The following is a 25,318-nucleotide window of genomic DNA, read 5'->3' as shown; positions in this document are numbered from 1 at the left end:
CCACCTTGTGATCATCAAATTATGCCCGTCTCCTATGCACAGTGCAGCAGGAGTTCTGCAGGAAAAGAAAAAATTTGGTCTAGGACTTTGGTTTGTGAGCTGTGGTCATCAAAAGAATTAAAAAGGGGCTAATTTCATTTTTACCTCTACGAAGTATATAAGTTTATAAAAAAATAAAAATTCAAATGCCTATTCTTTATCGAGCACTCCTCTGAGGTGGTTTTTTTTTATTGTTTTATCTCGTGTGAAATAAAAAAATATTTTATTGGTAAATGAAAAAATTAATATAATATCTTGCTGAAGTGTCCGCATTTGGTCTTGTTAATCCCTGAAAGAAAAATCATGGCATTTTTTGGATAAAAAGTTTTCTTGTAGGGGCTACCGCCGGCCCCTCCGACCGTCTTCCCCTGGTATGAATGTGTGAACACTTCACATCCTATTTATTTAATATGCTTTACATTGTATAGTTTGTATGTGTAATTTAAATTAACGTCTTATAATTTAAAACATTTAATATCGTTAATTTTTGTTCGAAATAGTACAAGATAAGATAATTGTGAGTTGCTTCGGAGGGGTTTCTGTTACTGGAAAAGAAAACTAATCAATTTTTTCTATGAATATGATAGATGATTTATTGTTTAGGAATAGTAAATACTGGACCGTTCTACGTTGTGGTGCTGTGCTGTTTTATTAGGCAAAAAATGATGTTTTGGCCGCCACAAATATGTTTTAATGAAGAAAAATACCGAGGATCAATTTTGCTTTGTGTTTTTATATATATATTTCATCTCGCCGATTTCAACATCGGTTTATGATTCTATGGTTAACTGAGGATCGATTTTACAAGGTAAAATTATAATTGTTAAATGAGAGGAAAAAAATGTAATATAAAAAGAAAGACTGGATGGAGAACAAAAAAAAAAAAAACCTTTTAAGGACCCATGCGAAGGAAGGATGCAAACAGGAAAAAAAAAAAAACCCGAGGTGATTTGACTGTTTATATTTATATGAATAGTATTTTGATCCAAATTTGTTTATTGCATTGATAATAATAATAATAATAATAATAATAATAATTCTTGTCGTGACAAAATATCCCGATTGATCAAAGCCATGGCGGTTTGGGAAAGAGGAAGTGACAAATTTAACGACTTCCCTGCGTGACGGTGGGGCGGCGGAACAAAGCATACCGCCTGATATAGCTATTCTTAAAAAAAAAAACGAACATTATCTCCAAATAGATATTTTTTTATTGCTTCTCAATGTATTTTTTTATTTTAGAATAATATTTTTTATTAATATATTAAAATATCTGAAAATACTTAATAAAATAAATTAATTTGAAGTAAAAAAATAAAAAAATTAATTTCTTCAAAAATACTTTTAAAACCAAAAAAACAAGGTGACTCATTATTATAGAAACTGGGCAGAGCTCCTTAGAGAAGTACTTGCCCACTCCACTTGTTATAAAGTCAAGTCTTCGCTTTTTGTCAAAAATCGGAACATACGAGCGAAATCCTACACCTCTGTTTTAATATGGCTGCGATTCCGGCGATTTTAATTTCTCTTCTTGTGTCTTCATGTTGGAAAAATATCACATGCATAATTAATTTGATATGAAAACAAGCTCACATTCCCAGCTGTATAATGATGGAAATCTCTCCTTAATTGCAGCAAGCTGAAGCATTGAAACATTGGTAGGTACGTAGAACGTGTTCTTTAAACTGCTCTGCTACCAGACATATCCTTCAGATTCGATCGTATATGATATATCTATTCTATTTACCTTAAACCTTGCCATCTTTTACCGGGCTACATATGAATCCTTTCACCCATGTTATTGTCAGCAAAAATGTCTGTCAATATTGCCTTGTCAACAAATTAAAAGCATGGCTGCAAATAGACAAAACGACTCTCGTTGCCTAGAGTGTGTAATTTTCTTGTCAACATTAACGTTTTGTCTCCTCCAGCCATAGAATCTCCTACTGTCTGGAACCTTCAGCTCCTACTTGGTGCACGGAATGCTGCAGTTCCTTTGAGATCCGGTCACTGGGCGACCTTTGTTCCGTGGTGAAACGGGGATTCCTCAGGCAGGGTGCAACTTCCACGCGTTTAATGTTGAAAATTGTCTATCATGCTCGTTACATAAATCTCCGCATGCCAGTTGCAGAGACCTGGCCCACATAACTTTCAGCAGATTTATTAGATGGTTTACCGAGTCTGGTTCCATGGTACGTGTTTAGGACCACATTTGCTGCCGTATCCTTCTGCAGTGATGCTCTATAATTCGAGAGATTAATCCATGGTCAAGAGGGCCTCCTCTCTTTTAATTAGTAAGCGTCAAACTATATATTAGGCCGTAAAAAATAAGATTCTCGTGAGTTTGAAGAAGTACAGGAGTTAACTTGAGAACCCTAAGATTGAAAGAGAAAAAAGCCCTCTGCGGCTATGTTCCCCAGCTTCTGTTAAGAAAGATGTCAGTTCTTACCATCTTCTTACCAGTTCTCCAGCAAGTTAAGTGTTTGCACTATCTGTACACAATGAATGAAGCACTAATTAACACTCTAAAAATAAAAATAAAAAAATGGAGCACATCTTTAGCTTTTCCGGTGAAAAGAAACACAGCTGAAGATGCTCCCAACCACGCATGCTTCGATAATGCCCTAAGTAATTACTTTATGAAGCATAAGATACGAGCTGATGTTATGGCACAGGATATTGGTATCTGGTTTAATTTCATTGATCAAAGTACACATCCAACCATCATGGAAAGAGCCTATAGATGCATGGGCCGCGATTGCATGAAATAAGTATCAAATCAAGTGTATTAAAAAAATATTTTAATATATATATATTTTTTTTAAATAAAACACCACAGTACCAAGCACATGTAAAGTATGGAAACTTGACAACTGCCCTAGACCCAAATCTGAGGACGGTGATTCTCTGGAGGTCAATTTATCGGTATTATCATCATGTGTTATTTAAAGCGTGATAATGATGGGTTTTTATTTTTCTTATTTTAAAAAGTATTAAAATAATTTTTTTAAAATAATTTTTAATATCCATATATCAAGGTATAAAAATATAAAAAATATTAATTAAAAATAAAAAATAATTTTAAAAACATGGTAGCCCCCCTTTTCATGCTTGTGTTCTGGAGCCTTGTGATTATTAAAATTGTTGATTTTACTACACTTTCTGGGCATGAAATAAATGTAGTGTTAGTTTTGAGGTGTAAAAAATATTATTTTTAAAATGCTTATTTGTTTAATATAGATAAAATATTTTCATGGTATAATTAAACCTTCTAAATCTCTGAAAAAATAAAAAGAAAAGAAAAATAAATATTTATTTTGTATACTTATTCTTTCTATGTAGTAACAAAGTTTATATAAAGTTAAAATATTATAATAAAACATTAAAACCGTTAAGGAAACTATATAACAGTCAATGAAATAATTATATTTTAAATTAAACTTAATAATTACTATTTGATTTTATCTAAACAGTCATAAATGTTATAATTAATTACAAAAATAAAAAAAAACCAATACCCATTTAATAAACTCACAAGTGCCAATTGTAATTTTATATATTATAAATATTTATTTAATAGTATTAGAAAACATACTAGAAAGCCCATCCACCATAACTTTAATTTACCACATAATAAAAACTTCCACTTAGAAAAAATATTTCTTTTCAATGAAAGATAAATACTATTATTTTTTTATTTTTTTATAAACTACACCGATCTCTTGAGTTGTGCTGGTAATTATGAAGGCAGATTACACCATTAATAATTTCAGATGCACGATGTGGACCGTCGGTATTATTAGATCTCGAAAACCTTGCTTGTTCCGAAGACAAAGGAGGTTCCTTTTGGAGTTGACTTGCCTCATCAACGTCGGAAATGAGATTTCCAACAGAAAGAGCCGCCCTCTTCTTTCATCGATGAGTACAAGAGCCTCGTGTATTTATTCAGGGATTGGAAGTCGGAAAGGAAATATAACTAGAGCTTGAAACGGAGTCTATGATGGAAAAATAAAAACAAAAAAACGCAATTTAAGAATAGGATGCAATGGCAGCAGTTCTAACCTACACCTTCCCTCATCACCCCGGCCTATCCAGAAAAACATGTTCTGATTCGATCAGACATTTCTCCGAACCTGATTTAATAATAATGTTATCTTATTCTTTCTTTTTTTTAATAATTTGTTACATTTCTTTTTTTCTTGAACATAAATATATTATTCTTTTTTCATCCTAAAAAATGGAAAATGTAGATATTTTAGAAATAAAAATCTGACTCGAATGCCACCGCACTTCGGAACCTGGGCCAGGAGACCGAATCCAACCCCACCAGTTCTACAAGTCCAGGGAAAGGGAAACATACCTCGGGAAGTAGTATGCTAAATTCGATGTAGAATTCAATTTAATCTCTCAGAAGTTTTAACCAATGTTGACTACCATTACAAACAAACAGGGCAAAGATTCGCATGCGGGATAGATGACAATTCGAGGTGATAAGAACTGCCAATGACTGTTTCATCCAGGCTGCTGGTCTAGTTTCATGATCCAAAATCAGCCCTATCTATTTTCATCCCGAGAGAAGGCCTATCCTATTTAATCAAACGAATTAAATATGCATCTTTTGCACCATGCTAAGCCATCCAGGTGAAGAAAAACTGGAGAAACCATAGCTGCATGAAGGGCATTATATCGTGATTACCTGCTATGAAGCTTGCCACTCTTGGTTCGGTCGGATATTTTCACAACATATCAACTCCTATTCCGCGCATTCGCATCAGAAATTAGTGGCTTAATGCAGAGCCGTGGCTTTACACTTACAAGGTTTTGAGGAAGAACAGAGACAGCAGCAACCAATGATCCATTAGGTACTCCAGAAAGGGGCAACAACTCCACGAGAACAGAGAGCTGTAAGATTTCTCATTATGGTCACCAACCTGAAGACGAGGCAAAAGAAGAGAAATGCATTGACATGTAAGATTCAGAACTGGCGAGTTCAATCTCACCTCTGGTGATTTGAGATCAACAGCTGACTCTGGTATGGCATCTTTTATTGCAGAAGCCACAACATCAAAGCATTTGCTCCGGTCCAACATGGGAACTGGATCAGAATCTTTTGGATTATCTTTCAAATTCTTCATGCATGTCTCTTCAATTCCTCTTCTGTTATATCCAACTGCAAACTTCAGGTAGATCACAGTTAGTTTATAACGTCACAGCTGAAAAATACTCTGATGTTTTCTCTCAATTTAATGCATCCACAACTGCACTCATGCTCACAAGTGAGGCACGGAGAAAGAGAGGTATGTCAAGATGAAAATTCCATTCTATTTCTTTCAGCATCACAGCAGTTCAGTATTTGCACACGACATTGAATAGGCTGGGTTTGTCTTTTTTTCAAACCATTAGCAGTGGCACAATTCATAGAATAAATCAGTGCAGCTTAACATAAAAACAAAAGAATGCTGTGGAATTCAAGTATTCACAAGTTGTTTCACTCATAATGGCCAAAAACCCCTTGGATATCCACCTAGTAAATTGAAATGCAGGTTAAAACTTCAATTAACCTGCAGGGGCTACCAACCACTTACATATGTTCAGCATAGAAGACTGAACAACCATGGGCACTAATCACAGAATGAAAGCGTACCTTAATAGGGCGTGCAAGTTTATTTTGTTTGTCATTGATGAATTGAAGAACAAGCTTTGACACAACTGCTCGCAGCTCCTTCTCAATTAACAAACAAGTAGCTTGAATAGGGAAAATGCGATGACACCAGCTGTGATTAAATTGACATTTTATCAGAGCTAGTTAAGATGGGAAAAGGAAATATAGCACCAACAAATCGATTGCAAAAATAAATTTATCCATTACCATATATCTAGTCACTAATGAGTTGCTTGTAATGACCTAATGGGCAATCTATAGATTCAGCAAACCAAACAACACACGACAGGAATGTATAACTTCGAACATTCATGATCTGTGACTTTCCAGTTTTGCGTCAACACAAGGAAACTGGAAATGAGGATACATTTCCAGGAGCAGCATAAGCAGACAAAACCACAAAAAGACACAATGGATTGAAGCAAATGATGATACATCATAATGCTCGGGTTTGTGGCATCAAAGTAGGAAGTGATGTAGTCATCTTTCCTCACGTTATTCAGTGACATGGGATATGTGTCCTGGATTGTTTGGAATAGAGTGTGAGACATGTGATCCCGAAGAGGGTAGAAGATTTTTGATGATTCCCTTTCTGGGGTTTCGAGAAGGATTTTGTAGTGCTGTGCCATGTTTGCTTTTTGATAATTTCAAGTGTTTACACAGAAGAGGATGATCAAGTCATCAAAAGACATTTCTCCTCAAGACAGGTGTTGTGGGATATGATACTTTTTATGCTTCCTCGTGGATCAATTCCAATGAGTATTTCTTTTATTCTTTTCATTTTTAGTTTGTGTGTATTTCAAAGAGATGGCAATGCAGATTGGAGGATGGATTATGAAACATCATTCTATAGAAGACAACAAAACAAAAGCAAAACTGAAAGGGACAATTGTAATTGCCTTCAATGGAGCACAGAACCATGCTTACTTAAATAAGATAATTTGAGAAATAGAAACCAGTAACGCCAACAACTTACAGAGGTGACTTTAAAATTCCAGATTCCAGACATTGGAAAATATTTGATATAACATCCACGGTGAAAGATGGATTTTCTCTGGGAAAGGTAAGGAGAACCAAACCACTTCCTGTCAGCTTCACTAGTGAAAGAACAAAACCTCTTTCCACAGGTGCATCTGCTATTGAAAGAGAATGACAATCATCTTTTGCAGGTCCACCTGTCATTAGGAAGCACAAGCAATATCACAACAAATAAATAATCAAATGCCTAACCATAGGTGTGAGTTGTGAGCAAGAATCCAAAGTCTGTTATCGAGGCTAGAAATTACCACTAATCTCGTCAATAATGCTTTCACTTTTCACATCTTCATCACATTTCGCACTGGTTTCATCAGTCAATATTCTCCTTTTCTTAGCGCTTATATTTTCATCAGATCTTTCCAAGCTTTCAGAGCTTCCACTATTGTAGGATTCAACATACTGCATAGTAATTCAAGATGACAGTATAAGTATTTACAGATACATATATTTCCAATGTAGTGTTTTTTTCCAATGCCAGGAAGCTATGTCTCATACAGAATCAATAGGAATAAAATAAAGACACAGTCTCTGTCATTATTATAAGGCCAAAGGAGTATTAAAAAAAATCCAACCAAAATCAGCACAGAATTCAAATTCTGTGCAAGAAACTTTTTTCATGAAACAATAATAGAAAGATATTCAAAGAAAAATGATTTCTCCCAGCTCAACTACCTTAAAATGATAGTTACCTTTTTTGATAAATATTTTTGAAAATAGTGAAACAAGAGAGTAGAAAACCAACCCAAACCCACCCTATATAGTGTTTGAACATGCAGTATCTCTTAAAGCAGGGGATATGGGATTATGACATCAAAACACAGATAGGAAACAATGACATAGAATAAAGCAAGCCTGTGCATGTATAAAGATAAGTGTCTCTTAACCCCATTCAGATTTCTCAAAAACAGGCTCCCAGACCCTTGTAAGTTTAAAATTCGCATCCCAAGGAAACCTAAAAAGTTGCAGCATCCTTGGCAACTAGGAGATGTCTACTACATTTCTATAATAAATCCCACCACTCCTTCTGCCTTGAACCCCCCAAAAAAGGATCTCCATCACCTTGTTCAACATTCTATTGAGAAACCTCCATAACGAAGATAAAAGAAGTAGAGCCAAATGATTTCCTCCATGAAGGCCTCTAAAGAAGAAAAGTGCCAAGAAACATGACCATTCCCTAAATTAAGAATTTAGATATAACATCCATGTTAAAGGGCTTTATCAAAATCCCAATGTAAGGCCCGTTGAACAGTTATAAATGCTTGTTCAGTTGGAAATAGAAACAATATAAGAAGATTGATGAACAATACAACTAGCTCGATACAAGCAACATAATGACTACCAAGGGCTCTTTCTAGGATAGCTAATTGTCTTCTTATGACTGTTGGCTTAATAGCTCAAGAAATGACTTTTCATATTGAATATCTCTTAGCTTAGCAATAGATGTGCTGAGAGGCAGGGCCAGGAATTATTTATTTATTTATTTTTTTTTTGGGGGGGGGCTAGTTTTGGCCCTGAAATATTTTGCTAGTTTTATGGGGGGCATATTATAATATTTTTTTTGCAGGGGCCAGGACCCCTACCAGACCCCCCATTACAAGGAACAGGAGAACTTCTAAAAGCAAGAAAACCAAGATAGCATGATATGAATGTAAACAAGGTAAAGTGAATGAAACCTTTTCAAGGATTGACATGGCTTCTTTTGTAGCACTTTTCTCCCTTTCTGATAAGAAAAGAAAATTTTTGAAGCTTAAAACCCAGATAAATTAAATTTAAGACATGCATGAACAGTTATCAAGAAGGAAAAGATAACGGTTTTTATTGGCTAGAGATATATTTAATAACTTTTACGTGCTTACTTATTGAAAGATAGCAAGTAGCAAAATGAAATGCTTGTGACTAGGAGTGTTCAAAATAACCGATTAACCGAAAAAAGATTCAACATGAATGCAAAATAGGCTAACAAACACATTAATAATAAAGAAACTACAAAAATGGAGCTATAAGGGAAAAAGGATCATATATATGGCAAACTCACATTATGAGTTTCTCGGGTTAGCGATACAGATTCTTTGCCAGAAACCATAAATTAGATGCTAAGAGTTTATACATCATGCATAATTTCAACCTCTAGATTCTCTCTTGAAATATCTTTGAGACATAAGAGCAGTGACTATATAAACACTGCGGCAGCTATGCCGGGTTGTTAATGGTTACTTACTAAAGGGGCGTCTGTGGTCCCTGATTGGTTCTTTTGGGATCATTTATCTATTCAATGAAAAAAGTGAGTTCAAAAACAAATCCAGATGTGGAGCTCAAAATTATGCAATACTACTGCCATAATTAATATCTTAGCGTCTGAACAATAAAACTACCACTCTGAATCCTGAATGACCTAATATGTAGAAGATGCGATCCAAATTAGCGTTCTTTTGAACTCAAGCATATTCCTGATAAATGATCCTAAATGGGTTTTGTGTTTCAAAGAAACATATTTTGTTCTAATTAAAATAATCCCACAAAACTCACAAGTATACCATGTTCCAAGACAAGATTCTAAAGCCCTCACTTCCGACATACAAATGCCTTCGGCACTCGAGGGAACTAAGAGTAACAGTACTTTATCCAACGTGTTGTGTTGTGGGTCTCTCAATCTCTGGTTTCAGTAACGAAAATGTTAGAAAAAAAATCCTAAGATAGAATAAGCAGATAGACACAGGAAATTTGGGCATTAGGGCATTTAATGTTTTTGCTTGAGAACCTAGTAAAATTAATGAAACGATAAAAAGGTTGATTATAAATAAGAATAGGGGAAACTTACTAATGGAGCAGGTGATGAGTAATTATAAATAAGAATAGGGGAAAAAAGAGGAAACTTACTAATGGAGCAGGTGATGAGGAAGCCAGAGTGAGAATGATGAAGAAGGGCAGAAGGTGCGTTGTAATCGAAACGAGGCATGTTTATCACCCCTGCGTGCTGTTCCCATGGCTTCATTCTTTCTTTCTCTGCTGCTGCTTCTGATTTCAATTCCTTTTTTCCCTTTTCTTCTTCTCCAACTTCTATGTTATCAGATAGTGCAGCCATTTTCAGAGATTTCCAAGGACAGGACAGAGGTTTTGCAGATTTTTAGGCTGTAAACGGGAGGACAGGGCCACTGTTACTTGACTCTGGTTGGAGCCCATGCCGTTATCCAAGGTTACCAAGTGGCCCAAATTGTTAAAAAACCCAAACAGAAAAAAGGCCAAAGCCTACACTACTGTTGCGGGTGGCCCAAGTTGTTGTTACCAGGTGGCCCAAGATGCCAATACTATTGTTGCCGGTTGGCCCAAGTTGTTGTTACCAGGTGGCCCAAGCTGTTAAAAAATCCACTAAGAAAAAATTCAAATAGGAAGGACCCACCCCGCAAAATCCGAGGTTCTCGTGGATTTCCAAATATTTGAAGTACCTCTCTCTATAGTCCAGCAACAAACTCAAAAAAAAAAAACTACCTGCCCAACCCGATTCCAAATATTTGAAGTACCTCTCTCTATAGTCCAGCAACAAAACTCAAAAAAACAAAAAAAAAAAAAACTACCTGCCCAACCCGATTCTCACTCTCACTAAATAAATATATCTCAATCAAATAAGCCATGCTATTAAATGAATACAGCTCCATTGTTCAGGCCCCAATCCACCACCAGGAGACAGTTGCCGGTCTCCACCAGACAAATCCTCCGCACCAGATTTACCCCTAGCTTCCCTGCCTCCACCTCCATGTTTCCTGAATCCACCGTCCCCCTCGCCGTACTCGTCTTCGTTGCCATTTCCGTCTCCGTTTTGCTCTTACACGGAGCCGCTGATTCTCTGCGCTTCCAATCCTCCTCCTCTGGTTACTCCTTTAACATCTTCCCTTCTCTCCGCAACAGCAACAACAGCGATTCTAAATTATCAGTGAGTTTCTTTCCCTTGGCGCATTTTAGCACAGATCATATGATTGGTGGCGCACTTTAGCAAATTTATTTCTTTTAGTTTGCGCATTAATGGATGGATTATTAATGTCATCGTGTAGATTAATGATGATGGTGATGATGATTATAAGCTGGAGAAAGTATTGAAAGAAGCTGCGATGGAAGATAAGACAGTAATAATTGCTACATTAAATGAAGCATGGGCAGCTCCAAATACAATTGTCGATCTGTTCCTTGAAAGCTTTAGAATTGGGCAGGGTACGCGTAGGCTTTTGAATCATGTTGTGATTGTTGCGTTGGATCGAAAGGCATATAAGCGATGTATGGAATTTCATGCGCATTGCTTTGCTCTTATTACTCAAGGACTTGATTTTCATGATGAGGCTTATTTTATGACCCCGGCGTATTTGGAGATGATGTGGAGACGCATTGATTTCTTGCGCTCTGTTCTTCAGATGGGCTATAACTTTGTTTTCACGGTAATACTTATTTAATCCCTGTGTTGTTCTCATGTTCTGGGCTGTGATTTTTATTTACTTGTTCTCTTTGAGAATTGAGATGGATGATTGTTGAATTTTGTTTTATAGTTGCTGAAGTAAATTAATTCCGTCCTGAAATAGGTACATTCAATGCATAGTTAATTGGCGTTTGAATGGAAAATGTTTATGCAATGCTTGCGTAGAGAGTTCACTGAAAGTAATTTTAAGGTTTTTTCAGGAGGTAAATTAAAGGAAAGAATAAGATGGATTGGATGGTAGACTTGGTATCAAGTGATTTAATTTTAAATTATGTTTTTACTTTACTTTTTGAATGCAACATTTTTTTTATCCTTCAACTTGAAAAGGTTGATTTTTTTTTTTTAATTGTTTTGCTAAAACTCTTTAGCTAAGCTGATAAGATTTCAAGAGACTGGTGCTGTTAAGGATGCTGAAATGACACTAGTATGCAATTGTTTTGACCTTATTTTCAGCCAACGTATTTTTTGTACCCAGAAAAGTCTGTTGTTGTGTCTGCATTGGAATTTTTATTTGTCAGAATAGAATAGCATTCCCCGTAAAAGAATGCTGCTATTATTTTCTTCAGTTTAGGAGAGCAGATACTCATTTCTGTATGCATGTTTATGTCTCATCCTAATTCGGTCATCCTATTTTAAATCTTCCACCGCACATTCAATTCATTTGGTTGGTTTTCTCCAGGATGCTGATATTATGTGGTTCAGGGACCCCTTTCCACGGTTTTATTTGGATGCTGATTTCCAGATTGCATGTGATCATTTCTTGGGCAACTCTAGTGATATACAAAACAGACCCAATGGAGGTTTTAACTATGTAAAGTCCAACAACCGCACGATAGAATTTTACAAGTTCTGGTATTCTTCACGGGAGATCTATCCTGGATACCATGATCAGGATGTCCTTAATTTTATCAAATTTGATCCTTTCATTGAGGACCTTGGATTGAAGATGAGATTCTTGGACACTGCTTTCTTTGGGGGCCTTTGCGAACCTAGCAAGGATTTGAATTTAGTTTGTACAATGCATGCAAATTGCTGTTATGGTTTGGATAGCAAGCTTCATGATCTTAGAATTATGCTTCAGGATTGGAAAACTTTTTTATCTTTGCCACCAGCCTTGAAAAGATCATCGTCTATGCCGTGGAGGGTCCCCCAAAACTGCAGGTTAGGAAAACATCTGCACATTGTGTGTCTGAATTTGACCATTTAAAACCGTTTCCTTGATGGATTTAATTGTTTTGTTGATTAATCTCATACAGTCTTAATTCTCTCCGTCGATATGATTCTCTGGAAAAGAGTGATCAACAAAGTTTGCAACAATGAGCTGTGAATGACATGCTTTGAGGAACTCTTCCCTTTCACACGCAGCATGAGAAGGTAAGGTTTCTGGTTTAAATTCATCAATTGGTATCTTACATATTATTTTCCTCTGTTTGTATGTTATATTGCTAGCAATGAAGCATTGAAATAGCTGAAGGGAGTTGTAGAAGAGATACATCAAAGAGAGAGAAAGCAAACAGACCTTACCTAAATTTTGATAAATGACAACACTCTGGAGAATGTTTGAGGTTGATGGCATAATGTTCTAGAATTCCTGTCAAATTGGCATTCCGAAGCACAGATAGTGGGACTGTCATAACTGTCTTACCTGATATTTTTTGTACTCCTTTTCCAACTTTTCATCTAATAAACTAGTTTCAGAGGCACCAACTTATACATATCCATTTAATCCGCATAAGGTTGATATATACTTCAAATACATATCTAACAGATATCCAGTAAAGAAAAGTACATCTCTGAACTTTTCTAAAAGGATTATTGGTTCTCTCCCTAGTGAAGAATAGTCGGTTTTCATGGTAATGGTGTGCCTTTTGCTGTCACGTGTCAGTTAGAATTTCTCTCTAGTACTGACTGTACAGGGAGTTGGTACAATAATAATAATAAGTAGAGATCGGTACATGGTCACTATGTTTGTTTAAGCTCTCAACATTTTCTTTAAAGAATAGTCACTTGTTAGGAAACTTGACAGCATTTGGTTTTGCAACCTTATGCTAACTATTGTCTTTGTTGCATTGACAGACTTTTTGCTGGAGCTAAAATAAAATTCATGAAGTGAGAAAAACTTCTGATGTACTTGAACTGATCAATCCATAAGTTGTTTGAGTAGTTATAAAAATCTTCTGCTGAGATCTCATCTTCATTTGAACATTTGGTCCAAGGCAACCGATCTTGTTGTTTGTTATTTGTTATTTCTCCAGTAGATAGACCTAGGCATGTATAGAACATAGCTTTAATAATGTTTGGCTAGTCGTGATAATTAATTAGATGTATTTCCATGCAACTGCTACCATCAAGCTGTGTTTAATTTTGTTCTTAAGAGTTTTGGAAAACTTGATAGCTGACATTTTTGCTGGTCAACTGGATTTTTATACTGCTTAAATGGTTTGTAGGAATATGCTAGGCGGGCTGCCTCCTGAAGATCTGTGTTGAGGCCAAGTTCTTGCTTTTCTGTGTTGTATCTCTGCCCTACAATATGCACCAAGGAAAGAATGGTATGGGGTATGACAAGTTGGGTGGAATAGTTATTAGCTGTAATTTTGCAGGAATGGTTATTGAAATTGGAAAAAAAAAAGGTGAATGCATGCTCAGCTGGATGACGGGAGAAGATAAGTCTACACTGTCGCATTGGTTCTTCATGGATTGCGTCGTGAAACTTGGAAACGTAAGCATTTGGCCGTGACTAGAAGCTGGCCGCCAGGAGCTACAGGCAGTCGTCCAAAGAAGGTTGACTTGTTAATTTTTTCATGCAAAGGTTTTCAGAAGCTTATATCAGGCAAACAAAATTCTATGGAAAGAGAAGGAATTTAGTAAGTAGATTTTAATTTTATTGGGCAAACAAGGTTTCATGAAATTTCGCTAAAACTAGTGAAAATCTTTTTTTTTTTCCCCTTTCAAAAGACATGCAATATTTTCCGTGCTTACAAAATCTTTATGTTTATTTAAGCTTATAGTACCTTAAAAAATTAGTTAATTCATGTGTTTGATTATGTGTAACAAACCCGGTACTTGTTAAGGTTGATAATAATAGCAATTTTATTAACTTAAAAGAAATTGACTACAAAGATCTAAAAAAGATTAAAGATGGTTTTATTTGAGGTTGCTCAGGTTTCTTCCTATAGAAAGTCTAGGTTTTTATCATGATTTAAAAGATTCTAATTTGATAATTTTAAATTTAAACAGGAGTAAATTAAGGTTACGATTGTTCTCATGTTAAACCATCGGGTGTATTTCATAAAGAAACAAAAAAAAAAAATTAAGTATCGCAATTGGATTGTGACTTGTGTTTTTAAACCCTAAGCGATAGTCCAAGGAGGTTTTGTCCAAGAGAATTTATCCCCTGGATAAATAAACAAGAAACCACCACCTAGATGAATCCCTCCACCGCAGCCATCCTCATCCCCCATCACCAACATTCAGGCAAGAGACATACCCTGAACCTACTCGCTCGGAAGATAATCCAATATTTAGCCAACGTTTCTCGAATAAAATCCCCAATTCTCTCTCCATCCAAGGTTTCATCTAACTACATGCGGCTGATTAGGTGAACATCCAGAGACTTCAAGAATTCGCCGACTCCCTAGAAATTTCAGCAGAAATCATACGAAACCAACCCCGCCAGCCAGCACCATAACAAGAAGAATAATTTCTGCTTGCTTTATAAGAAGTCAGCTGTCTTCTTAAGATGAATATATAACTAACCATTCTACAAGATGTTCATTGTTTTCGAATTTATCAATATGGCTCGTACAAGATCATTGTTTTCGAATTTATCAATATGGCTATTGGAAAAACAAAATCAATGCACAGCTGCTTTACAAACTACACCTTCTAGTGAACATGCCGCTGGGGAGGGACGTTGAAGAACACCACTGGATAGCTGAGTTTCTGTAGCAAGGTTCTGGAAATAACTTCCAAACATATCGAATACCTTCTAAACCTAGTGAAACAGATAACGGCTTTACATGCAAGTCTAAAAAATAAATCAACGGGAAGTATAACTCAAATTATAAGAGTACATCATCATCTTTATCCACCACCATTACTGGAGTCCAATTGCTCACGGCTTACAAGAACACCCTCATCCCACGTCTCAACATACCTGTGCACATAGAGAATTTGTATTGATTTATATACCAAAGATTTGGGGGCATGCAAGTCAAAAGTACGAATTATGACCAAAAAAAAATCTGATACCAAAAGTTTTCATTTAAGTCATAGTTACTAAGTGGAAACTTATCGGTAATTTCATGATACTGACAATGAGCTGCCCAAATGATACTAAGGTTATCATAAAGAAGTGCTCCACTTGAGCTCGTGGCAGATGAAGATAGTTGAATCAGCATGAATTTTCCAGACTTCATAGATTGCATTTATACATGTAAATCTCGTGTAAATATGTAGATGTGATGTTTATTAATACAATACCAAAGTTCATTGTATAACAATAAGATTATGTCAGGAAATGAGAACAAATTTTTGAATGATTATTTTGCATAACATGCCATATCAATTTTGTTGAAAACTGGCTGAAATTAAATAGTGTTCCATAGTGAATTGAGTACAGACCTTGCTCCATCAACATCAATACAAAGGAAGCGGCCATGTCGCCATCCATCTTGGAAATGACCAAAAAATACATCACCAAACTTTGAATAGAAGCGACTTTCACCATTGGCCTTTCCCTTCCAAAAGTTTGCAAACCATCGATCCCCAGTATGAAAATAAAACCAGCCCTACACAACCAAGACATGCAAAGCAACACTCAAAAACAAAGTTTGAAATGCAATTATTTCCATACCGACAATGTAGGATGCAGTGGCATAGAGAAAAATGCTGTACATTTAGGTTGGTCTTGATTGAAATTATTAAAGCATAATTTTTTTTTGTGGGGACATGAATGAGGAGAGGATATAGTGCATAGGCCCTTGCCATCCTCAATAATGGAAGGTGCAGCAGCAATTCAGAAGGTAGGGCCCTGGATGTAGAGCAAGGAAAATGCAATGCATATATGCTGGTCTTGGTTGAATTTATAGAAGCATTTTTTCTTTCGTGGGGACAAAAATGAGAAGAGGATATAGTGCATAGAACCTTGCCATCCCCATACCACCACTCCCACTAGCACAAACCCACCACGCACAGGCACGTGTTGTGGATGTATTTTGGATATTGCCTCTTACTAAAGATTCCCAGTGCAGTCGGAACGTGTACCAAAAATCAGCACCTCTTAGGACTATGCTGAACCTATATATGTATATTTTAATCTTCAAAGTGCTTCCAAATGGTGGTTAATGTTATAGAGCCATCCAAGATTAGAGATTTTAGTGTTAGAAATAACCAAGATATTGCCTTAATGCAGTCACTAAGAATCAATTCTATCTAAATTTGGCACAAAACACAGAGCCCCATAATGCTAGAGAATGATGAAGTTGGTCAAAAAGATTCTCTTATTTTGAAGGTCATTGGTCAGTTAGAAAGTGGAGGAAGAGGTGAGACACATGGAGACCAACCTTGCCATGCATTACATCATCCCTCCATGATCCCTGGAATACATCCCCATTGCTGAAGTAGAATGTACCTGGGCCTGATCTCTTACCATAGCGCCACATGCCATCATACATGCTTCTATCCTGAAGGATCAGACGGCCCTGCATAATAACTTATTCAAGTGGGTTCTGGTTTCTTCTACTACAGATGAAACAAATATCACAAGAAATTGAACTTTCTGAACATTCTAGGGCTATAGCAAAGTACCTTCCCTTCTGGCAGACCTCCTTGGCACCGGCCCCTGTAGACGCCTCCCCTGTACTGCATTTCCATAATAGGACTCCACTTCTTTGGTGAATCTCGCTCAGCTTCCTGTGTGAAAATCAGAATCAGAACAGAAATAGATCGGTTAATCTCAATGATATAGAGGAAAGTTTATTGATTACCAAAAAGAAAAAAGAAAAGCTAAAGTATTTCAGGTTCATGGTTGCCTGTAAATATCTGAGTGAAATTATGGTTTCTTTGTCAAAAATTACAGTAATTCAAATAAAGGAGTTCCAGATTCAGAAAAAAATAAAAACAAAATGCATGACCATTGAACTGTTTTTATTTCTTCAGAAAAATTGGTTTATAAGGAACTGGTGTTTCACTATCTTTCACTCCATGGTGATGTTACCAAACATGGTTTGAATGTCAGATAACCATTTCGAAGAAGACCCACTACTAACCAACTCCATTTAAACAGATTAAATGCAACAACAATAAATTGGTAGAATTAGCAGAAAATATTGGAGTATTAGATTTTCATGGTTCTCTCTTTTATGCACAGATAATAACCACACATTCCAATTTATAACTAGCAAATTTAGATAACAAGTCTGACATGAAAATGGACAGAATTTTCCGTTTAAAATTAAAAGCTGCTCAGATTATTATACTAAAGTTCTAGCACGTGCAACTTTCTTCCAGAAACAGGATTATTCCAACAATTAGCCAACAGAAACAGAATGTCTAGCTTCAAAAAAATAGCTTTTCAGATTAGAACCCAAAACTAGACTTGCATTTGTGGATCTGTTTTCATGAGATGGAAATTACCAGCATAGATGCAGCACGAGCAGAAAGAATTCCTTGCTTTTTAAGCACATCAGGATTTTTACCCTTTAACAGTGTGGATGCATTATTATAAAAATCCCTCACTGCTACAAAACCTGCATCACCCCAAGAAGGGATATTTGAATTAACAAGTGTCTGTCCTTGGAAATCATCCTCGGTTTTTGGTTCTGAGAGTTCTGTGGCATATGAGATGTTCAGACTGCCTTTCGACTCTTCTGAAGGTCTTACACCAACTGGAAGTTGGAAGATGCTCATGTCATCAAGCACTGGAGTGGCTCCAGCCCTTTCTTTGGCCCACTCCTGTGCAATCTGATAGCCTGGCCCCATATTCCTACTAATGAGTGGTTCCCTTTGGAAAGCAGGAGTTTCTACACGTATGTAAACATGGTGTCAAACAAAGAAATTTAAGACCTCAAAATAGATTAATCCAAGGTGCTTTAACCAATTGAAATTTGTGTAGTCAGTAGGGACTGAAATACAACAAGGAACTTTTTGGTGCAACCTTCCATGTTTTGATTGTAAAAATTTGAAGACTCTATCATATCTTCTTCTAATAGGCCAACCCCATCTTCTTCAACTCCATTGTTGTAATTCCTAAAAGACCAAAAAGCAAAAATATTAGAAACAATGATGGACTGTGTGAAAGAGATCTCAATATAAACCAATGCTCAACAGCACCTTGAACTATAAATGTCAACATAATCACTGCCTGATACCCTCTCGGAGTCCTTGGAGTGCTTGTCAACACCATTGACTAAACCTTCTGCAGAACTTATATTTTCCACCAAACCAGAGTCTGGTGAATCTATCCCCTTCGATAGCTGTGCATCTTCCATATCTCTTCCTTCGTTGCCACAAGGTTTTTGGTGGGATATCCTCAGAAGTTTAAAAACAAAAGGGAAATGCTGGGCCAGTTTGGAGAATATGCTACTTTTCTGAGGAGCCTGCTGCTCAATACAGCTGGTAATCACATAAAATTTAAATTAAAAATTGAGAAGAAAATGCATAACCCTAAATATAAACAAAACCATCACAATTAGCAATGGTAAGCTGAACATTTACATAGGAATAAGGGGGTAGGGGAAGACTGAAGATAAAACCAAACAAAGAAACCACCAAATTTAAATGAAATACCACACAGCTCTAGGCAATAAAAGAGGTAACTAGAACTACAACAATCATAACTAATGTGATGCAAAGTAGCTTCCTTACATTTTCATTATTTCCAGAAGAACGGTTATCACTGGAAAAGGCTTTTATAGATTTTCTCAACATCGAGAGACTGTTATATATTCCATAATCAAATGTCAAGGCAAAAGGGGAGCAAACACTAGTTCGTGGCCTAAACTAACTCAACTCAAGAATGATTGGTGATATTCCAAAATCTATGGTGACAGAACAGCATTTTAAGGGATACCAACTTCAACCATTGCACAAGGAATTGAGAATCAAGATTTAATCAATTCAAGTTTTTATATGCAGAGCAAGGATTCTTACCCTACAATAACAACTGTTGTTACCAGCATGTTGGGCTCCAGATTAGGCTCATGAGCTGTACAAATAATGATTTCCCCCGTGTAATTTGCTGTTCGTCGGAAAGTAAGCAGAGAGGCATGTACATCTTTGTCGTCCATAAGAACTGAACTTGCAATGATGCATATAACAATTCCATTTAATTCCTATGCACAACAAACAACCAAAGAATGGAAAAATATGAAAGAGAATGCATATGCATCGAGAAAAATGGCTATCCAGTCTTCATATGTAAAGCAAGATAGTTATCTAAAAATATCTATCATTGCATAAGGCAGAAAAGAAGAAGCCATGTCTAGGATACAAGTGCAATCAACACTTGTTGAAACAGTTAAAGGCAAAACTTTTGCAAGTTCTCCACTCAAATTTGTTTTAATTATACCTTAACACCAGCACCAATGAAAGGGCAATCATATAGAGCCTTTATAATTGAATTTCTAATGCTGTTACCGGTGCCAAATCCAATTTTTGCTTCTTTGTAGCTCTCCAGTATCTGTACATGGTTGGATTAGCTTCAGAAGATAAAGCAGAAAAATAAGGCAGAAAAGAAAACAGACAAATAACAATCTATGAATGAGAAAATTTGTTTAAATCTTGAGTAAAAAACCTAAATAAAAAACAAAACAAAACAAAACAAGAAAGACAAGAACAATGAAAAAGCATGAATAACTTGCACAAATGGGGATAGACACAGAGACTTACTTTTATAACTTCTGAAACTTTGAGTTCTTTCACATTATTATGCACTGCATCAATTATTTTCTGGTGCATCTCCTGAAAACGTACCAGTAATAACCAAATTAGAGGAACCATGGCATGAATATTGATTGTCGTAGAGAAAGGACAGAACACATGCTAACCGAGATAAGAATAGAGATGGCATTTATGGCCAATAAAACAGCACTGTTTGCAGACTTCAAGGCCTCATCTAGAGTGACCAAGTCCTTTTTTAGGAGTGCATCAGTGTCAATATCTGTAATTACAAAAAACAACATATAAAGCTTATCAGGCTTACCAGTCTCCTAGCAGCCCCAGTTGTATGGATGATGGTCTTCTTTTTATATTGAGCAAAAAACATGAGTTAAATATGACTTAGTCCCTATAGTTTAATCCAACTAATTAATTAGTCCTTATGGTTTTAGAAACTATTTATTCAATCCCTTTAGTTTTAAATTCGTTTATAACTTAAAGCTTTCATTTACAGACATACAAAGATAATCCAGGCCTAAAGGGGAAAAAAGAGTGAATTCCCAGAAATTGCTTTGGCCACCAGCAAATAACCTGCTATTTTACTAATGAAACGGTGGCAAATGTGCCAAAGAAAACTAAAAATAGAGGTCTTACTTAATAAACAAAGACTTCTAGCTGGTTTTGTGTAAAAAGATGAGTTATTATCGAAGGATATACCGCATTGCTTACCAATACAGAAATTTGTATACTCTTGAAGCTTTCCTACCAAATCTTTCACCTGTGAAAAGATAGACAATCACAACGCTGAGGCAAATACTTGATTAGAAGGCCAAATCACAAAATTGTTGTTCAGACACACTACACGTGAAAAGGGTATAATCTCAATAATTATGGAAAATTCTTATTGATGATATGCATTAGACAGTGGAGAATGGAACAAATAATTAAAATATCCAACTCCAACAAATTTGCAAGGCTTAGTTAGGTAGAATCTATAGCCAAGAAGTTGGAGCTTTCTACCTCCTAAATCCCATGAACTGAGTCAGAAACTGAATAATAAAATTCCTAAAATTAAATACTCAAATAATAATCCTTCATGTGTTTCTTTGTCAACAAGAGAAAGAGTCTCCTAATTGATATAATTAAAGGTTCTTTATCAACAACAGAAAGAGTCTCCTAATTGATATAATTAAACTCCCATGTCTGAAGTGCAATGGAAAAGGAAATCTTCCTCTCCCAAAGGACAGTGAAAGAAAACAAAAGGAGGTTTCAGATGTCTGTGTCAACAAACATCCAACAAATTTCTGGCCTACCCAGCATAAGACAGTTCTTTGAAATCACCTACGCAAATTAATACTATTTCAGAAAAATGACATTTTCAGCCTGTTATCTCCTGTAGTTAATTAGTCAGTTAACATGACAAAATGAGCAATGACTGTTATCACCACAATCAGAAAAAATATACCACAATATAAAGTATTGCATGCAACTTAAAATAATGAACATGAGACTTTCACTGTCAGATGGAGAGGTTGTTGGCTAGCTTCCAAGTTTTCCGACCATATTTTAATGCACATATGAATAGATACAACTGCAAAGAACATCTTCCAGTAGATTATCATTGATGAATATATATTTTTTTACAGTAAAAAAGCATCTGGCATCAACAGTTGCCAAATACTATACCTCATCTTGGCGCCTTTGTCCTTCAAAACTGAAAGGCTTTAGAAAAATAGCGACAGTAAATCCATTCCTAAACCTCCTTGTTTTAAGAATATCAATTGCTGTAATATGTTCCAAGCCATATCCTGCACTAGCCACCTAGAGGGGAAAAAAACCATAGCATTGTAAGATTTCTAGTTGAGAATGAGGAAGCAAGTAGCATGATATAATTTTTTATGGTTTCTGTTTATTCATTAAAATCGGATCCTACAGCTAAGTTTTCTTCACAGACCCAGTTATTTGCAAAAAAAGTGTTGGAATTATAATGGCATACGTTAAAGAGATATGCAGAGGTATTAAGAATTGAAAAGGGAAAGGTGAGAATTGAAAGATTATATTTCAGAAGATACACTTTCTTAACAAAATCCATTTGGGCAAGCTAGAAATTTCTCAGTTCACATGCTTATATTTTCTGACTGCATCTCGTATTTGATGCACTAAAATTGTTTCCCCTGCTCATCAGTGTTGCACATATACTCCAATTGAACAGACAAGATTTCTAAAGTTGGGGTCTTTGAATCTTCTCTTATTTCTGCAGGCAGCATGAAGCATTTACGAGAATGACGCCAGATAGTCAATATGACAAGTATTCTGATAACATCAATAATGCTTGTTGTGGTTGATAGATGTGTAAGTCGATAGAGTATTAGATACTCCCTATGCATTGGTAGTTATCAAGGTAACTGCCCTCCATTGTAGCTATCAAGGCAGTTCCTCTTTTTGTTGTGAGAGGAGGAACAGTACACAGAGCTGAGGGTACTAAATAATTTCACATGCCAGTCTACCTTCATAAGTATACTCATTTAGTTTTAGCAGATAACAATTTAATTAGAATAACAGCAGCCCAAAATATAAGAGAGTGATAGTCAAGGAATGTACAAACAAGGACAATGGCCTTTGAAGGGAACTTTAGAAATTGCGAAACTTCCATAACCCTTGGATTAACATCTGCAAACATTAATAAAAGAAGAACAAAAAATTGAGTTATTGCTAAAAAACAAAAAGATTGGTACCTAACCTAAGCAAATTAGAAACGCAAACCTTTTTCAAGAACCCTTTCTTGCAACTGAACATTCACGGAATCTTTGGTCTGAATATTCCTGCCAGAAAAAGAAAAGCAAAAACAAATTAAGGAATTGCAAGAGGATCTATGATAAAATAAAGTAAAAAAGAAATAAAGAAAGAATTGCGGTGATACCAAAATCGGAGGAGCGAAGACGATAACTGTAAAGGCGAGTCGAAACAGAAATCAACAACGGCGTCCTTCCTGCTGCCAATGCTTATTACATCAACTAAATCGCCGGATTGTCCTCCCCCGCAAAAATTAACAGCGTCGCTTTTAAAACTCAATGAACCATCATCATCATCCTTCTCTGAGCTCACTTTAATTCGAAGACGACAACGTCTTTTGCAATTCAATCTCTTACGAAAGAAGCTGCAGCGATCCATGTAAAAGGCGGTTTTGGAGGAGAGAGAAACGGAGTGAAAGCTCGTCAATACAGGAACCTCCATTTTTATTTTATTTTTGGAGAATTTGTTACATTTATTTATTTAAATAAGCGAGGGAGGGTTTAGAAAATGAGGACGGAATAGAATCAGAGATATCTGTATGTTATCCACCCCCCAACTATCAACTCAGCTGAACTGCGTGAAACAAACAGGGGAGGGGAGGGGAGGGGAGGGGAGGGCGGGGAGAAGCGTTAAAACGATCCAAGGGTGGATGCCTCCAAAAACCCTATTTTAAACTCTTATCTGAATTTCCGTTCTTGGCTGCCAACTCTCTCTTCTTCTGCTAGAAATATACTGGCAGGAATCAAATTAACCCGGTTAAAAATTCATCTCTTAAAAAACAAGAATTCAATTTTATAAGTAACAATACAAATCATAAGCCACCTTAGGTATCCATTTACATGAAAAAATCATGTCGCCATTGTTATGAAAGATAAATTGTTCGGTCCGGAGACGAATAATTTCTCGTTCTCTCTTCTTATGCATTGAATTTGATGGTGTGGTTTTTTGGTGCATTGATGAATTTTGATTTTAAACATTATTTGCTAGAAAATGAGGACGGTTCCATTTTATTTTATTTCATTCTGTTGCTCTTCTTTTTTTCATTTTTTTAGGATGTTTCGCTAATAAATTGGTTTATAACGATTTTAGTGAGGTTTAAGAGGTGATTAGTAGTGTAGTAATTATTGTTTTAAATTTTTAAAATAAATACATATTAAAATAATATTTTTTTTAATATTAATAAATAATCTAAAAAATTAAAAAAATGTTTTTAAAAATAAAAAAATATTTTTTTACAAATCTATATTTACTCTAACTTTGCTAAATGTGTTTATGAATGAAAATAGATTTTCAATTCAAAATACTACACTAGCTGTAATTGTGATGCTTGAATTTTGTATTTTTAAAATGTTTTGAAAAAAAATTTAAAAATTATTTTTTTATTTATTTTAAATTACCTGTGAATTTTTTTTTTTCCAAAAACAAAAGGTATCTTTAAAATTATTTTGATATATTAATATCAAAAATAATTTTTTTTTAAAAAAATATTAATATATATTTTAACATAAAAAATTATTAAAAAAACAATCATAATTATATTACCCAATAAGCTTTAAACACAACAAGTGACCCCTGTGATTTTTTTTTTTTCCAAAAACAAAAGGTATCTGTTAAAATAAAATTTCACTTGTTTATTATACTGTGTACTAATGATTGGAATATATATATATATATATATATATAAGAATAGAGGGGAAGACCAAATGAATAAATAAACATAAAAGTATATATTTTCATCATTATAAGTTTCATAATACATGTATTGATTAAAATAATTAGATAAACAACTATCCGTTAATTAATACCAATTAAAAAAATATTCAAGTACTTCATGGTTTATCCAATATTGATTTCTCACTCTTTTCAATTCTCCAACTATGTAGAAATGTCTATTTATCTACCATAATATATATTCATCGGCCCTAGTGATTGATTTCTTGATTGTGACCTCAATTAATTTCATTGACTCGTCCTTCAAGCTCGACCAATCTCATCACTGGACATATCAATGTTTTGGCTTCGATAAGATAAATATTTCAACCTGAAATTCCTCTGAACCAATAACCAATAACAAAAATAAATTAAATTAGGTGTTGTTTTGATTGATGAAGCAATTATTTTTTAAAATAATTTTTATTTATAAATATATTAAAATAATATATTTTTATTTATAAAATTTTATTTTTGATATTAACATATCAAAATAATATAAAAAATATAAAAATATATTTTTTAAAATAATTTTACCTAATTTATGTTTTGAGGATATACTTATAATTATTTTTTAGAATATTTTTATCTAAAAATACATCAAAATAATATATTTTATTTTTAAAAAAATATTTTTAATATTGATACATCAAAAAAAAATTTAAAAAAATTTAAAAAATATTATTTAAAAAAAATTAAAGCAACGCGGCCCAGTAACTTCCTTAGACGCAGCGGGA

General features: G+C 35.0%; 3 protein-coding genes across 6 annotated transcripts; 1 reads left to right on the top strand and 2 right to left on the bottom strand.

Moving 5' to 3' along the window:
• Positions 1–4,396: 4,396 nt before the first annotated feature.
• Positions 4,397–9,857, bottom strand: LOC105123696 (uncharacterized). 2 transcript variants are annotated; one of them, XM_011023393.1, is made up of 7 exons: positions 9,617–9,857; positions 8,413–8,459; positions 6,988–7,138; positions 6,678–6,882; positions 5,684–5,813; positions 5,040–5,216; positions 4,397–4,941 (listed from the first exon to the last, which is right to left on the bottom strand). In XM_011023393.1, the coding sequence occupies exons 1-7, from the start codon at positions 9,819–9,821 to the stop codon at positions 4,786–4,788; spliced, it is 1,071 nt and encodes a 356-aa protein (XP_011021695.1). In that variant the 5' UTR covers positions 9,822–9,857; the 3' UTR covers positions 4,397–4,785. The 2 variants fall into 2 exon arrangements, with proteins under 2 accessions (XP_011021695.1, XP_011021696.1); XM_011023394.1 differs by having other exon boundaries at positions 6,678–6,876; positions 9,617–9,855.
• A 422-nt stretch (positions 9,858–10,279) lies between these two features.
• LOC105123695 (uncharacterized protein At4g15970-like) lies at positions 10,280–14,233 on the top strand. 2 transcript variants are annotated; one of them, XM_011023391.1, is made up of 5 exons: positions 10,280–10,667; positions 10,786–11,163; positions 11,881–12,362; positions 12,458–12,575; positions 13,649–14,233. In XM_011023391.1, exons 1-4 carry the CDS (start codon positions 10,377–10,379, stop codon positions 12,519–12,521), a joined length of 1,215 nt encoding a protein of 404 aa, XP_011021693.1. In that variant the 5' UTR covers positions 10,280–10,376; the 3' UTR covers positions 12,522–12,575; positions 13,649–14,233. The 2 variants fall into 2 exon arrangements, with proteins under 2 accessions (XP_011021693.1, XP_011021694.1); XM_011023392.1 differs by lacking the exon at positions 13,649–14,233 and adding an exon at positions 13,278–13,638.
• Positions 14,234–14,891: 658 nt separating this feature from the next.
• Positions 14,892–23,607, bottom strand: ARC3 (GTP binding protein). 2 transcript variants are annotated; one of them, XR_841923.1, is made up of 17 exons: positions 22,999–23,607; positions 22,842–22,900; positions 22,684–22,748; positions 21,765–21,899; positions 20,808–20,856; positions 20,249–20,361; positions 20,091–20,162; positions 19,771–19,881; positions 19,353–19,534; positions 18,534–18,815; positions 18,358–18,449; positions 17,838–18,223; positions 17,010–17,114; positions 16,766–16,903; positions 15,825–15,991; positions 15,026–15,357; positions 14,892–14,987 (listed from the first exon to the last, which is right to left on the bottom strand). XR_841923.1 is itself a non-coding variant. In XM_011023390.1 (16 exons), the coding sequence occupies exons 1-16, from the start codon at positions 23,310–23,312 to the stop codon at positions 15,285–15,287; spliced, it is 2,343 nt and encodes a 780-aa protein (XP_011021692.1). In that variant the 5' UTR covers positions 23,313–23,607; the 3' UTR covers positions 15,014–15,284. The 2 variants fall into 2 exon arrangements, 1 of the variants encoding a protein (XP_011021692.1); XM_011023390.1 differs by lacking the exon at positions 14,892–14,987 and having other exon boundaries at positions 15,014–15,357.
• Positions 23,608–25,318: the final 1,711 nt, after the last annotated feature.

This window comes from Populus euphratica, unplaced genomic scaffold (assembly GCF_000495115.2).
Source record: "Populus euphratica unplaced genomic scaffold, PopEup_1.0 scaffold9.1, whole genome shotgun sequence".
Taxonomy (NCBI): Eukaryota; Viridiplantae; Streptophyta; class Magnoliopsida; order Malpighiales; family Salicaceae; genus Populus; species Populus euphratica.
Note: the sequence above shows the minus strand (reverse complement) of the source record. Positions and strands in the feature narration are given on the sequence as shown.

Excerpts from the sequence above, each read along its gene's own strand:
- LOC105123696 (XM_011023393.1), bottom strand. The coding sequence starts at position 9,821 with ATGGCTGCACTATCTGATAACATAGAAGTTGGAGAAGAAGAAAAGGGA. Across the intron at positions 8,460-9,616 it reads CCTCATCACCTGCTCCATTA|AAAGGGAGAAAAGTGCTACA; the intron begins GTAAGTTTCCTC and ends TTTTCTTATCAG. Across the intron at positions 6,883-6,987 it reads CATTATTGACGAGATTAGTG|TGACAGGTGGACCTGCAAAA; the intron begins GTAATTTCTAGC and ends TGTGCTTCCTAA.
- LOC105123695 (XM_011023391.1), top strand. The coding sequence starts at position 10,377 with ATGAATACAGCTCCATTGTTCAGGCCCCAATCCACCACCAGGAGACAG. Across the intron at positions 10,668-10,785 it reads ACAGCGATTCTAAATTATCA|ATTAATGATGATGGTGATGA; the intron begins GTGAGTTTCTTT and ends GTCATCGTGTAG. Across the intron at positions 11,164-11,880 it reads GCTATAACTTTGTTTTCACG|GATGCTGATATTATGTGGTT; the intron begins GTAATACTTATT and ends GGTTTTCTCCAG.
- ARC3 (XM_011023390.1), bottom strand. The coding sequence starts at position 23,312 with ATGGAGGTTCCTGTATTGACGAGCTTTCACTCCGTTTCTCTCTCCTCC. Across the intron at positions 20,362-20,807 it reads GTATACAAATTTCTGTATTG|ATATTGACACTGATGCACTC; the intron begins GTAAGCAATGCG and ends TTGTAATTACAG. Across the intron at positions 15,992-16,765 it reads ATGATGTAATGCATGGCAAG|GGCTGGTTTTATTTTCATAC; the intron begins GTTGGTCTCCAT and ends TTGGTTGTGTAG.